This window comes from Bos taurus, chromosome 9 (assembly GCF_002263795.3).
Source record: "Bos taurus isolate L1 Dominette 01449 registration number 42190680 breed Hereford chromosome 9, ARS-UCD2.0, whole genome shotgun sequence".
NCBI lineage: Eukaryota > Metazoa > Chordata > Mammalia > Artiodactyla > Bovidae > Bos > Bos taurus.
In genome coordinates, this window is record NC_037336.1 from 95,011,732 (window position 1) to 95,026,541 (window position 14,810).

At 50.0% G+C, this 14,810-nt stretch overlaps 1 protein-coding gene across 3 annotated transcripts in view; it reads left to right on the top strand.

Moving 5' to 3' along the window:
- TMEM181 (transmembrane protein 181) overlaps positions 1-14,810 on the top strand; it is a 63,200-nt gene that overhangs the window by 27,923 nt on the left and 20,467 nt on the right. For all 3 annotated transcript variants that reach the window (XM_002707841.7, XM_059889969.1, XM_059889968.1), the window contains 4 exons: positions 2,457-2,560; positions 9,565-9,620; positions 11,073-11,163; positions 12,341-12,462. In XM_002707841.7, coding sequence (XP_002707887.2) covers positions 2,457-2,560; positions 9,565-9,620; positions 11,073-11,163; positions 12,341-12,462 — 373 coding nt within the window. The remainder of the gene's footprint in view (positions 1-2,456; positions 2,561-9,564; positions 9,621-11,072; positions 11,164-12,340; positions 12,463-14,810) is intronic.

Sequence of the window (14,810 nt, forward strand, 5' to 3'; positions counted from 1 at the left end):
GGGTTTATTTTGCCTCCTCCACATCTTTTTCTTCTGTCCAGTTGGGTGAGACTTGGTTGCCGAGCTGGGAAAATAGCTAATAAATTGGATTGAAGTGGAAAGGGAAATGGCAGGTTTTTACTGAGCCCCCGAGGAGAAAATTGGAAGCAAACCCAGAGTGGTCTGTGTGCTGCAGGAACTCCAGCCTTCTCACCTGCAGAGGAACTGTGCTTTTATATAGTAAATCACTGATAATGCGTCTTATTGATGATATGTTTTTAAATTCAAGCATTAAATATAACTATTCTTATTCTGTCCTCTGCTTAGAGGTCATCTATTCTGAGCCATTGGAAGGCCCTTGGTGCCCTCAGAGTCCCTGAGGGCAGCGGGCGGGGGCGAGGGGGGTGTGCACGCCGTGGGTGACTTGGTGTAATTCTTTAAAACAACTTCAGGCATACGGAAGAGTGGTGAAGACTGCGGGTGTTTCTGCACACCCTCCGCCAGGCTCCCCTGCGTGTCCTCGTCCAGCATGTTTGTCAGAGCTCCGGTCCTCACTGGGGCGGTGGCCTTGATGTCTGAACATGTCTGCACATTCCCCAGCATCCAGTCCATGTAGCTTTGTGTGCTGTTATGAGCCTGGAGGGCTTCCCAGGTGGCGCTAATGGTAAAGAATCCGCCTACCAATGCAGGAGATAAAAGAGATGCGAGTTTGATCCCTGGGTCGGGAAGATCCCCTGGAGGAGGGCGTGGCAATTCCCTCCAGTATTCTTCCCTGGAGAATTCCATGGACAGAGGAGACTGGGGGGCTGCAGTCCATGGGGCCGCAAGGAGTCGGACATGACTGAGTGACTGAGCACGCATGAGTGTGGAGATGCCGCGTGCACCGGTGATCAAGTCCTCCCTCTGCAGGGTGCACTGAGGTCTCTCACGGGGGTGGGGTGTGGGTGTGTGGGTGTGACCCAGGAGACCGTCAGGACTGCCGAGGGCAGAGCTGTGGCATCTCGGACAAGAATCTGCCATCTGCCGGTTTCCCCACCTGCAAATCCAAGGACTTCCTTGCTGAGCTCGCGTCTGGCTCTAATAGTGTAAGGCTTTCAGGCTTCTTACGATCCTTAGGATCCCAAAGTTGAATTGGGATCAGGCCACTTAATTCACGAGCTCTCACTTCCCACACCCACCGGGGTTGTTTGTGGTTCCACCTTCACACCCGAGTCCCAGATCGGAAGACACCTGTTTCTTCATTTCTTTGCCGGCCGCCCAATCTGAAAGTTCACTCACTCGGGCCTGGCAGGCCCCACAGGAGAGCGCTATGTCAGAGGACTCGGGGCCCCTTTGCTCTGGGAGGCCGCCCATCTGTGTTCCTGGCCAGCTGTGGCCTTAGGTCTGCAAGGGAGAGGGTGCGTGTGTGTGTGCTCACAGCTGTGAACTTGATAAAGAGCAAACAATCTTCCCTCCTTTCCCGGTTCAGAGCCTTAGTCTCCTCCTCCAGGGGGTTGTGTCATCCCCTGCCTGCTCCGAAGGCGTGAGAAACTCCTTCCTGCTTCCTCAGCTCCTCAGGCCAGGAAACGTTGGGTCATAAAAAGAACAAGGGAAGCAAAGCAAAGCGGAAAACCCCAGAGGCCCTGATCTCTCGGGGCTTCAGGGTCTGGGGTAGGGGGCAGCCTCCCCTTTGGGTCAGGGTCCTCGGAGCCTGCAATCCAGCCTGCCTGGGGCTGCTGGTCAAAGGTCCCTGCCACGTCCTGATTGGCCCGCCCCTGAGTAGGGAGTTCTAGAAGAGACGTGATAACCTTTCACACCACCATTTGCTTGTGACGGAAGAAGAAAGGAGGGATGAATAAGAGGCGCCAGAGGAATGAGTGTTAGGACGGACCCTCGGGATGGGACGGCTTTCCTGTTGGCGTAAATCAGACACCTGCAGGCGACTGGCCTAGTGGCTTCAAACCCAGACCCCACAGCGAGGGCCAGGCCGAGCTTCACCCCGACGGGTGGGGCCAGCGAGGGGTCTCAGGCTGAGAGGGACCCTGGACAGGAAGCCCGAAGCCGGGGGCTGGAAGAAGATGAGGTAGACACGTGCCTGGAAGCCCCCCACCCTGCCCCGGTCCAGGCTTGACCCTGGCAAATGATAGTCCCCATGCAAGGAGTTAGGGCCTCCTGGCCTGGGCCCTGCTCTGACCGCTGGAGGTGGGGGAGTGGACAGGGTCAGCCTCCTGCATCTCTGACCTGGTCCGCATGTACCAAGTGGACTCTCAGATACATCCTCCCCCCATGAGGGTGGGGTTGGCCTGGGGGCCCTGCAGCTCGGGGTGGCAGAGACCCTCCCCATGCCCTGCTGGGCCCAGAACACACCGAATGGCCCCCAGCCCGGCCGTGGTCACTGAGGTTATCTGGACAGTTTGGTGAGCCAGGTCGCCTGGTCTGGGGCTCCCGGGTTGGGGAGGCCCTCGCCTGCCGCCCCTCACCCAGGCTTCTCCCTGCAGGCTGGCGCCCATGCGGCTCTACACGCTCTCCAAGCATCACTTCGTCCTGGTGTTCGTTGTCTTCTTCGTCTGCTTCGGCTTGACCGTCTTCGTTGGGATCAGAGGTGAGGAACAGTTTTTTTTTTTTTTTTGAAGTATAATTGATTTATAAAGTTGAGTGAGTTTCTGCTGTTCAGGAAAGTGATTCAGCCATACATATATATAAATATTCTTTTTCATGTTCTTCTCCCTAACGGTTTATCACAAGACGTTGAATATAGTCCACGTGGCATATAGCAGGACCTTGTTTGTCTATCTTGTATGTTATAGTCTGCCTCTGCTGACCCCAAACTTCCAATCCAACTCTCTCACGCCTCCCCTCCCCGCCTCGGCAACTGCAGGTCTGTTCTCTGTATCTGAGACTCTGTTTCTGTTTTGTAAATGAGTCTGTGTCGTATTTTGGAGTCCACATAAACGGGATAGCATCCGGTCTCTGTTTCTCTTTCTTACTTACTTCACTCAGTACGGTCATCTGTAGGTCCATCCATGTCGCTGCACACATCATTCCTTTCCTTTTATGGCTGAGTAGTATTCAGTTGTACATGTGTGCCACAGCTTTGTCCACTCATCTGTCGCTGGGCGTTTCGGTAGTTTCCCGGCCTGGCTATTGTGAATAGAGGTGCATGTATCTTTTTGAATTATAGTGTTGTCCCAGTATAAGCACAGGAGTGGGATTGCGCTGGGTCATATAGAAACTCTATCTTTAGTTTTTTGAGAAATCTCTGTACTGTTCTGCATATGAATTTACATCCCCATCCACAGTGTAGGAGGGTTCCCTTTTCACCACACCCTCTCCAGCATTATTTGTAGATGTTTTAATGCCAGCCATTCTGACCAATGTGAAGTGGGACATCATTATAGTTTTGATTTTCATTTGTCTAGTAATCAGCAATGTTGAGTGTCTTTTCCTGGGCCTGTCGGCCATCTGTATGTCTTCTTTGGGCTTTCCTGTGGCTCAGATGGTAAAGAATCTGCCTGCAGTGCAGGAGACCCGGGTTTGATCCTTGGGTCAGAAAGATCCCCTGGAGAAGGGAACGGCTACCCACTCCAGTATTCTTGCCTGGAGAACTCCATGGACCGAGAGAGGAGCCTGGTGGGCTACAGTCCATGGGATCGCCGAGAGTCAGACACGACTGAGCGACTTAGACCTCTTATGTCTTCTTTGGAGAAATGTCTGTTTAGATCTTCTGCCCGTTTTTTGTTTGGATTGGTTGTTTTTGTTTTTCGGGGTTTTTTTTTGAGTTGTATGAACTCCTTGTATATTTTGGAAATTAAGACCTTGTCAGTCAGATAATTTGCACATATTTTCTACCAGCTCATAGGTTGTCTTTTCATTTTGTTTGCAGTTTCCTTTGTTATGCAAAACCTTGTAAGTTTGATTCGATCCCTTTTGTTTATTTTGCTTTTATTTCTATTGCCTTGGGAGACTGACCTAAGAAAACAGCGCTATGACTTTATGTCAGAGAATGTTTTGCCTATTCTCTTCTAGGAATTTTATGGTATCATGTCTTACATTTAAAATTTTAATTCATTTTTAGTTTATTTTTGTGTACGATGTGAGGATGTGTTCCAGCTTCACTGACTTCTATGTGACTGTCCACTTGCCCAGCACCACTTGCTGAGGAGACTGTCCTTTCTCCATTGTGTGTTCATGCTTGCCTGCCGTGTCAGAGGTCATTGACAGCAGGTGTCCAGGTTTATTTGGGGGTCTTTACTCTGCTCCATTGATTCATATCCCTGTTTCTGTGCAATGCCACACTGTTTTGATTACTCTAATTTTATAGTATTGTCTGAAGTCTGGGAGGGTTATGCCTCCAGCTTTGTTCTTTTTCCTCAGGATTGCTTTGGCAGTTCTAGGTCTTTTATGGTTCTATATAAGTTTTAGGATTATTTGTGCTAGTTCTATGGAAATGGTTACAGGTAATTTGATAGGGATAGCATTAAATCAGTAGATTGCTTTGAGTAGTATGGCCATTTTGACAATATTTTTCCAATCTACGACCATTGGATATTTTTCCATTTCTTTAAATCGTCTTCAGTTTCCTTTACCAATGTTTATAGTTTTCAGTGTACAAGTCTTTTACTTCCTTGGCCAGATTTATTCCTAAATATTTTATTTTTTTGATATGATTTTAAAAGGGATTTTTTTTTTTTTACTTTCGCTTTCTAATATTTCATTGTTAGTGTAAATAAATGCAACTTATTTCTGTATGTTAATCTTGTATCCTGATACCTTGCTGAATTTATCAGTTCTAATAGTTTTTATGTGAAACCCTTAGGGGTTTCTATATGTAACATTATGTCATCTCTCTGTAATGACAGCTTCACCTCTTCCTTTCCAGTTTGGATAACTTGTGTTTTTCCTGTCCATTTCTCTATAATGACAGCTTCACCTCTTCCTTTCCAGTTTGGATAACTTTGCACTGTTGAGTAGACGTGGTGAGTGTGGGCATCCTTGTCTTGTTCCAAATTTTAACAAGAAGGCTTTCTGCATTTTGCCATTGAGTATCGTGTTGACTATGGGTTTATCATAAATAGCTGTTATTATGTTGAGGCGGGTTCCCTCTTTATCCACTTTGATAAGAGTGAGTAGAGGTTGAGTTTTATCGAATGCTTTTTCCACGTCTGTTGAGATGATCGTGTGGGTTTTATCTTTTATCAATATGGTATATCACATTGCATGTGTTGAACCATTCTTGTGGCGCTAGGATGAATCCCAGTTGGTCATGGAGTATCTTTTTTTTTTAATGCTATTGGATTTGGTTTGTTAATATTTTGTTGAGAATTTTTCTGTCTATACTCATCAAACATACCGGACTGTAATTTTCTTTTTTAATAGTATCTTTGTCTGGTTTTCGTATCAGGATGATGGTGTCTTTGTATACAGAGTAAATTTGAGAATGTTCCCTGAGGTGAGGAGCAGTTTTGACCTTCTTAGCATCTATAGTTACCTTGGCGCAGTGCCATTCAACTCAGCTTAGCTGTACCCCACTTGCTCTCAGCCCCTGATGACCCCATTACGGAGGGTGATGCACAGAGGGGTGACCTGGTCTTGCCCTTCACAGCAGCCAAGGCCTACGCTCAGCTCGGCAGCGCTGGGTGGCCTTGACCATGTTCTGTGTGTTGGAAGAGTCTGTTTTGCTCTGGGACCTGCCCTGGGCGTTGGGGAATCCAGAACATGCTGTTTGATGGAGGAGACGGGCCATTTAACCGGTTCCAGTGCAGCAGATTCTGGGGAAGGGGTGAGAGCGGTGAGCATGGGATGAGGTAACCATGGAGGGCGGGGGGGGGCAGTATGCAGGCTCTGACAGCTGCTGGGTTTATCTATTCAAATGATGGATTCCGGAACTGGGAAATTAACCGTAGGAAGGGTTTGGGGACCTGCTGGGCCCATTGTGACGCATACCTGAGCTAAAGTCCCATTGATCACCTGGCCTCCATAGGTCCCTACTCCGGTGGACCACATCGGAATTTTGAGTCTCTTAAAATCAGCATCAGTTCAGAGCCAGTGTCCAGCAGTTCCCCAAATTAATGATCTGATTTTCCCCAGTGCACTTGTCCTAGTAGAAGACCAGAGGTTCCTCTGGGAGGATGACTGACGGTACAAGTGTTTGGCGGTGTACTGGGGTGCTTTCTTAAGGGGACCCAACCTTCCCTTTGTTCAAGGGCCTTTGGGTCTGTAAACTGGCTCGTATTTGGAAACTACTGATGGGTTATGGTTCTCTGTTTTTGTGACGTACGTTAGACCTTCGTACGTTTGACTTGAACTTTCCTGCTTATGCAGATCAAGTAAGGACTTGTTAGGCTTCCTGTGTATTTCACGTCTGGGACCACCACCATCAGTTAGCTAACGCCATAGGTCTGTGGGAATCAGATTGCCTGACTGCCATGACTCTGCTGTCCATCACGGTGAGCACACCCACCATGCCTTTGGCAGTTGGTGTCACCTCGTGGCCCCTGCCACCCCTGGGATCCACCTCCTGCCCCTGCATCTTGTTTCCCAGCTTGGGGGCCGTAGTTCCCATGGTAAGGCCCGGCCTGCAGAGCAGGACAATCATAGCGCCCTTTAAGGATGCTCGGGGCTCCCCTCACAAATGAATGTATTTCTCACAGCAGTGGTGAAAGGCGTGTCTTCTGGACTCTTCCAGTAGGTCTTAAATGACAGATCCACCCTAGCAATCCCACTCCCTAAGTCTGTGGCTCCCCCCCCACCATACACTAAACCTGGGCAGGTGCAGCATTTCTGATTCACTCACTAGAACCACCTTTGGGTCCCTGTTTTAGCCAACCACCCAGTCAAACCCTGGGAGCCCTTTCCGACTCCTGAGCTGCAGCTTTTCAGTGCAGAATCTCTGTTTAGTGAACCCGTATCCATCCGATGGGCCTGAGACGGCTTCCCATTCCTTCCACCGTCATCGCACACCGTGTTCCCTGGGTTTCTGTCTGCATAAATCAGGAAACTCAGGTCGTTCTTCAGGCACTCGGTGCGCATCCTCACGGGTCCTGTGCCTCCCCTCTGGGGCCTGCTGGGATGCGAGTCTAGTTACAGGTCTCAAGGTGAAGGGGGCGGGTCATGTGGAGAAACGGTGTGGTCCTGCATGGCCACTGCCTCCGAGGAGCCATCCTTGATTGCTTAGGTGGGGCAGGGCTGGTCCATCAAGAGGAGGCAGGAAGGCCCCTTCCAAGGGGAATGGGGAGAGCATCCCACTGGGAAGGGACTTGTGGGAATTTAGCGTGCCCAGCTTCATCAGGACCTTCCTGCGTGTCCCCAGAACAGGCTCCTGTTCACTCCCGGTCAGCGTGGTCACTTCAGCAGGGAGGCTTCCTGCGAGGCTGGCTGCTCAGCAGGGTTGTAATTCAGCCAGTTGCAGGATGAGATTCTAGTGTGATCAGAAGTCTCAGCCCTGTGGCCGTAGGAAATAAGGGTCTCCGTCAGGGCCCACACAGGCGCTTTCAGATCAGGCATGTGGCCCTTGAGCTGAGAATTCAAGTCCCTGGGCTCCTCCTTGTCTCTCACCACCTTGTCCAGTGACATTAGGAGCAACCCGCCATCTGCATTATGTTTGTTAGTTTTCCAAGAATGTTCTGAAGTATCCCTAAACAGATTCGCTTAACTCCTTGCTCCTTGTAATAAATGGCTGATTAGGAGCATCTAATGAAAATATTTTGCGTATGTTCCTGGACCATCAGTGCTCATTTTACTACTGGACACACAGTCATTAGCATCTTTAATCAGATTAGAGAATCAATTCCAGAAACCCCAGAGCCAGTGTAGAAGACTCACCTTCTCCCCGCTGATCCTAGGGAACCGCTCTCGGTACCAGAATCTGTGTGAGTCAGGGTTCCCCAGAGAAGCTGAATCAATGGGAGCTACAGAGGGCGGGGGGAGATGAAAGAGGGATACTTTATCATAAGGCCTCTGCTCTCATGACTATGGGGGCTGAGAGCTTCCACAGTCAGCAAGCTGGAGGCCCAGGAGAGCCGACAACGTAGTTCCTCGTCTGAAGAGGGGTGAGGGCTCGTGTTACCAGCTTGAGGACAGAGGAGAAGAGAGCGAATCCTCCCTGACTCCGCTTTTGCTGTGCCCAGGCCTTCACCGATTCAGACGAGGCCCACCCACACCGGGAGGGCAGCCCGCTTTACTTGGTCTGCTGATTCGGAAGGTGGTCTCATCCAGAAACACCCTCACAGACATGCCCAGAGTAATGTTTCACCAGGTATCTGGGCACCGTGGGCCCAGTCGAGTGGAAATACAAAATCGCCATCACAAGCCTTCTGCTCCCAGTGACTTTCTGTTGATATGTGTGCTCAGTTGCTCAGTCATGTCCGACGCTTAGCAATCCCATGGGCCAGAATCCACCAGGCTCCTCTGTCCATAGGATTTTCCAGGCAGGAATACTGGAGTGGGTTGCCATTTCCTTCTCCAGGAGATCTTCCCAGTACAAGGATCAAACCTGTGTCTCTTGTGTCTCCTGCATTGGCAGGCAGGTTCTGTACCACTAACGCCAAAGAAAGTTACTTTCTAGAGTGAGGCCGTCAGGATTTCAGAGTTAGGAGCGTCTGAGGAGCCATGGGGCTTTGCAGATGAGGGAATGAGATCCAGAGAGCCTTTAGCTGAGACTCGAGTCAAGACCTCCTGACTCCCAGTTCTTAACCCTTCCTGAGAGACCAGACTGCCTCACTTCCTGGGGCAGGAGTGCACTCGGATTGTGAGTCATTTTGAAATGAGCTTGTCTGTGGGAGCCGACCTCCTTCCTGTCTCAGCCTTCATGGACATGCCCCAGAGGGTGCCCCTGCCCCGGTTGAGTCAACTCAGGCATCTCCTGCTCCAAGCAGAGGGTGGTTGGCAGCAGGCTGGGCGTGGCTGCAGGATGGCCTGGAACACCAGCAGGCTGCCAGGGGTTTGCTACAGCACAATCCAGCTCTGAGTGGAATCAGGTTTACAGGGTTTCCTTTGACGACTTTTAAGGCCGAAAAGCTCTGAAATATCACGGCGTAAGATCCTTTGAAGCTTGATTCTCTGTTATTTCAGTAAAAACCTTGAGAATATATTAGTATATATCATGCCTTCTTAAAATCCTCAATTTAATATTTTTGGAAGGTTGGATTAATTGGGTGAATGGATCAAGGTGTATAATTTTTTAGCAGAAGTCTTTATACAAACTGTGTAGACGGTATCTGTGTCATTGGTGCTTTCTTAAATCCACACACTGCAGAGAGAGCCTTCCCAGAGAGCAGGGGACGGGGAGGGGAACTGCACACGCAGTCCGTGGAAATCGTGTCTGTCGTGTGCTGTCGCGTTCTGTTCGCCTGCGTTGGGAGGTCATCGTGTGCAGCAGAGTAGATGTTGCATGTCTGTGTTCATATGTTTATATATTTTACATACATATGTATGTGTATTTGTGTATATATGTGTGTGTGTGTGTGTGTACAAAGCCTCTAAAGACAGACCAGGAAAAAGACTACCTCTCTATAATATATGAGACATTCTTGGCATTTGGGAAAAAAATCAATAGATGAATTATCAATATAGTTATAACCTGCTTTTTCTTTCTCTGTTACGCTTTAGGACCCAAAGTGATCCAGACTTCTGCAGCTAACTTTTCACTAAATAATAGCAAAAAGGTAAGACTGGGTCTAAGTGGCAGCTGGTGGGCCCTGTAAATTTCTGAGTCACTAAGAAATGGTCCTGCTTAGAGGGTCAATAAGATTAACCTCCCCCTTGCCCTGCAGCTTGCTTCTCAGGCAACCCACATTTCTTACTCCACTTCAGCTGCTGGTCTCTGGGTCCTCATTTGCTAAAATTACCTTTTCTGCTGTAATTGTGACCTCAGTGCTGAGAAAGGATGGTGGTGTTACCTCTTAGGGAGCCGCAGTTCATTTCCAATGGCTGGTTAGCTCATCCTGATTCCTCTCGTGTGCAAATCTTTTTTTTTTTTTTAATCTTTATTGAAATTTTCTTCATACTTTTTGTTCAAAATCCTTCAGTTCAGTCGCTCAGTCGTATCCGACTCTGCGACCCCATGGACTGTAGCACACCAGGCTTCCCTGTCCATCACCAACTCCCAGAGCCTGCTCAAACTCATGTCCATTGAGTTGGTGATGCCATCCAACCATCTCATCCTCTGTTATCCCCTACTCCTCCTGCCTTTAGTCTTTCCCATCATCAAGGTCTTTTCCAGTGAGTCAGCTCTATGCTGAAGAGCCAAAGTATTAGAGCTTCAGCAGCAGCATCCGTCCTTCCAATGAATATTCAGGGTTGATTTTCTTTAGGATTGACTGATCTCCTTGCAGTCCAAGGGACTCTCAAGAGTCTTCTTCAACACCACAGTTCAAAAGCATCAATTCTTTGGTGCTCAGCCTTCTTTATGGTCCAATGTTCATATCCATACATGACTGCTGGAAAAACCATAGCTTTGACTCCGGAGACCTTTGTGGATGACGTGATGTCTCTGCTTTTTAATACGCTGTCTAGGTTTATCATAGCTTTTCTTCCAAGGAGCAAGCGTCTTTTAATTTCATGGCTGTAGTCACCATCTGCAGTGATTTGGCAGCCCGAGAAAGTAAAATCTCTCACTGTTTGGCAATATGGTCCCCTCTAATTTTTATTCCCAGGACCATGAAAGCTGAAAATAACAGACGTCAGTGACACCCCTGGCATGTTGATACTAAAAAAATGATTCTTGTGAATATGAAAATATTCATTGGTATCCTTCATTATTTTGTTATTTGCATCATCCTATGCACTTTAATCTTTTTTTTTTTTTTCCTCCAAGGAGGCCTTTTCTTGTTATTTAAGTGGTTATATTGTCTCAACGCTGTAGGGGGTAGAAACCACCTGCTTAGATGTTGTTGGTGAGAATCAGAAGTGAACTGCAGGAGAAAGTTAGTCCGTTCTTTTTCTGGAAGGCAGAATTTCACTTATATTGTCTAAAGGAAAACTACATGTTTTTGTTTCCAAAGCTAACATTTCAACCTTTTTTGTAAATTTGAATGTTGTATGTTAAGATGAGGCATTTGGAGACTCAGCTGAAAAAGTCACCCTGATTACTTGACTTCTGTTTCTTTCTGCCTCAGCTAAAGCCAATTCAAATATTTTCCAAACCGCTGTCTACATATAATCAGCAGCTGTGGCTGACGTGTGTTGTCGAGTTGGATCAATCAAAAGGTATGAAGCCTGACACTTTAGAATGATTTAAGGTTCAAAGAGCTTTAAAATCTTCTAGCAACTGCTCAAAGATGAATTATAATGATGGTGATTACTCTTTCTAATACCAGCAAGTTGGAAGCCACCTAAATGTCCTCCAGGGCAAGTGACAGTGCTGCCCTCCGGAAGCCCCAGGAGGCCCTCAGGGCTACTGGTCATGCTCTGGGTGCCAGGCCTCACCCAGGGGTGCTGGGCAGCCTGGCTCAAAGCCTGCATGCTGTGATGCTCCAGCGGCAGCCTCCTCCAGGGGCTTCCGGGAGAGAACTAGGTCCCGGTGCCCTAGGGACACTTGGCAGCGTCCGGGGACGCTGTGACATTACGGCTGTCACAGCTGGGGGCAGGGGCTGCTAGCAGAGGGTGGAGACCAGAGAGGCTGCTCACCATCCTGCAGCCACAGGACAGACTCCCACAGTGAAGAATTAGCTGGCCTCAAAATACTTGTGGTGCAAATGCCGAGAGATCCTGTCCAAAGCACCCACCGTCGGCAATGACCTCGCTCTGTCCACCCAGGGCAGCTCCCCCAGAACCAAGAGCATACGCCACCTCGTTCTCTACATGCTGTGATTCAGAGAGGTGCTTCAGTTGAAAGAATTGGAAAGATAACCCAATGACTGCAGTAAATTAAGTGGAAAAAATGCTTAGAATAAAAAATCAACCCCTTTTTGTAACATTTTAGAAAAGCACTAAAAACCCGAAAGCACTACACCTTTGTGTGTCTAGAAAGCCATCTGGAATCGTGGACCCAAACATGAAATCACAGTTTCTCCGGCAGTGGGATTATATGTTTAATACTTTACGTATATCTTTGCATTTGTGTTCCTAGATGTTTTTTTAACAATGAGCATATAATCAGAAAAATAAGAAACTTATGTTTATCTTGGTATGAAGTTAGATTAAAATGTATATGGGAAAGTAAAAAATATAACTTTATCAGCCATGAAATAACTTGGCCTTTTGTGAGATGGAGGTTGGCGGTGGGTCAGAGGCAGATCCTCGAGGGAGGGTGTCTGCTGGCGGGTGTCAGCTTTGCCCACTTGCAGAGGGACCTCCCTGGGCTGACACACATCCAGGCAGCCGGACGCATCTGCTGGTGTGACCAGCCCTTGTGGACTCTGATACCAGGATTCTTCTTCTGTAGAAACATCTATTCAGACAACCTTCACCATGACTGTTAAGGTTGATGGTGTAGCTCAGGACGGGACCACCAAGTTCATCCATAACAAAGTTCACAACCGGACGCGGACGCTCACGTGTGCAGAGGTGAGTCCATGCGACTGGTCCACGGCGGAGTCTTGCCCCATTCCTGCAGGTGGAGCTACTTTCTTAGGTAAAGACGCTAATGCCACTGATGGCATGGAAGACCCACCCAACCATGCACCAAGACCTTATAAATTCTTAGAAATGCACACACACGTGTGCACTCACACAGTACACACACACAAGCACACACCCTGCCGCCTGATTGTACTGTCTGTGTCACCGCCTGTCTGGCATGGCCACACTGCCTCATGTGAGGGTGGTCTGCCGCTGTCCGTGGTCTGTCTGGATCGCTTGGGCCTTGGGTTGTTCCCAGCTGTGGGATGCACGTCCCGACCCACGTGGGGCACTGGGAGCCAGGCCTCGTGGGAGCGGCCCGCCTTTGTTGAGCATCCGCCCTGGTGCAGCGTGTGGCCCCGGGCTGGCAGAGGGGAGGGTCCACAGCGGGAAAGGAGCCCTCACTGTAGGGCACCGTGTTCTGCGAAACCCAAAGAGTGGGAAGCAGGTCCTGCCGTAGTACGGAGGCTCTGTCGGAACCTAACAGGTCAAGGTGGGGCGTGGACAGCACGGGGAGCCCTGGAGAGATCGAGTCTGGTTATAGTATCAGGAAGTGGCCCCATGGCGGTGCTTTCCACATGTGGTCTCATTCCATTCCGGGGGCAGGAACTGTTGCGAGAGCCCCCTTGTGTAGAAGGGGGAACTGAGGCTTAGAGAGGGCGGGACCTTGGCCCAGGATGACACAGATGATGAGTGAGCGACAGTGCCAGGCCTTCAGCCCAGGCGCTTTTGTTCCGAAGCTTGTGCCCTTGACATCCACGCACACCTCCTGGTAGTAACAGGAGAGGCTGGGGAGCCTTTCCCAGCGAGAAGGCATTCAGATGGGAGTGGTCCTGTCCAAGGCCGGCCGCTGGCTCTGGCCCTTCTGTGTTGATGTCTGCTGGATGGTCCTGAGATGGGTCAGAACCGCCACCTGAGCAGACCGGGCCCCCCGGAGGCGGAGCTGACAGTGCGCCCTGCCCCATGTACTCAGGCAGTGTCTGCTGCTCAGCTGAGCCCAGGCCCTGCCCTGGGTCCCCTGGGGAGGCCCGGGCCGTGGAGCTGGCCCCCTCCTCCTCCTCTGTTGGTCCCGTGTTAGCGGGGACAGTGGGCCAGTTTCTGAAATGTCTCTTCCTCATCTGTAAAGTTGGGGGGCTGTGCCTTCCCTGGGGCTTGGTGGAGAGCGGTGAGGATTGAGGTGGGCGAGGAAGCAAGAGCTGGAGCTGTACCTGCTGGCATGAGAGCCCGGATATCCGCCCCCACCACTACCACGCTGGATGGACAGGAGGGACGGCGGGCGTGGGGGCCGCGGGGACCACCAGCCCAGCAGCTGCCTTCTCCACCCTGAAGACGCTGCACACCCCCCTCCTCTGCCTCCTCTCGTGTCCCCTAGGGCAGCTCCCCGCCCTGCCAGCTGCCCTCTTGCCGTCTTCAGGACATCCCGGGCTCGGGAAGCCTTGCCCAACAGCAGGTGACTCAGCCCTAGTTGGAGCCGTGGCTCCAGCAGGTGCCACCGGGCAGCCTGCATGTTCCTCGTGGCCCCGGGCTGGCTTGGCCAGAGTCCACGTCCACATCCGCGGGGGAGACCCGAGAAGGCCTGTTCTTGATCCTAAAGGACGAAACTTGGGGCTTGGCCTGTCCGTGGGTACACCACGGAGACCACAGGGGCTCTGTGTGGGAGCCACAGGCCAGAGGAGAAAAGGGAAACGCCTAATCCACCCCTTGCATCCTACAGCGACTGCAGAGACGGGCCACGGAGGAAGGAAGGTCAGGCGGAGGGCCCTGAGGAGTCGTGTCCTCGCTGGCGTGCCTCCTGCACTAGTGTATTTGTGAAAATGTCAGTTCATGTTGCATTAACTCACCTTTTTATTCAGGTGACATATTATCATTTAAGTTTATGAAAGTACAGTTGATTTACAGTGTTGCGTTAACTTCTGCTGTACAGCAAAGTGATTCAGCTATACATACGTGTATTCTTTTTCGTATTCTTCTCCGTTATGGTTTATCATAGGATACTGAATATACTTCCCTGTGCTACCCAGCAGGACTTTGTTGTTGATCCATCCAGTATATAATAGTGATCCCCATGGACTGTACCCCTCCAGGCTCCTCTGTCCATGGGATTCTCCAGACAACAATACTGGAGTGGGTTACCATTTCCTTCTCCAGGGGAATCTTCCCAACTCAGGGATCAAACCTGGATCTCCTGCGTTGTAGGCAGATTCTTTACCATCTGAGCCACCAGGGAAACCCAAATAACATTCCTTCTACCAATCCCAAACTCCCAGTCCAGCTCTTTCATGCCTCCCTGCCCG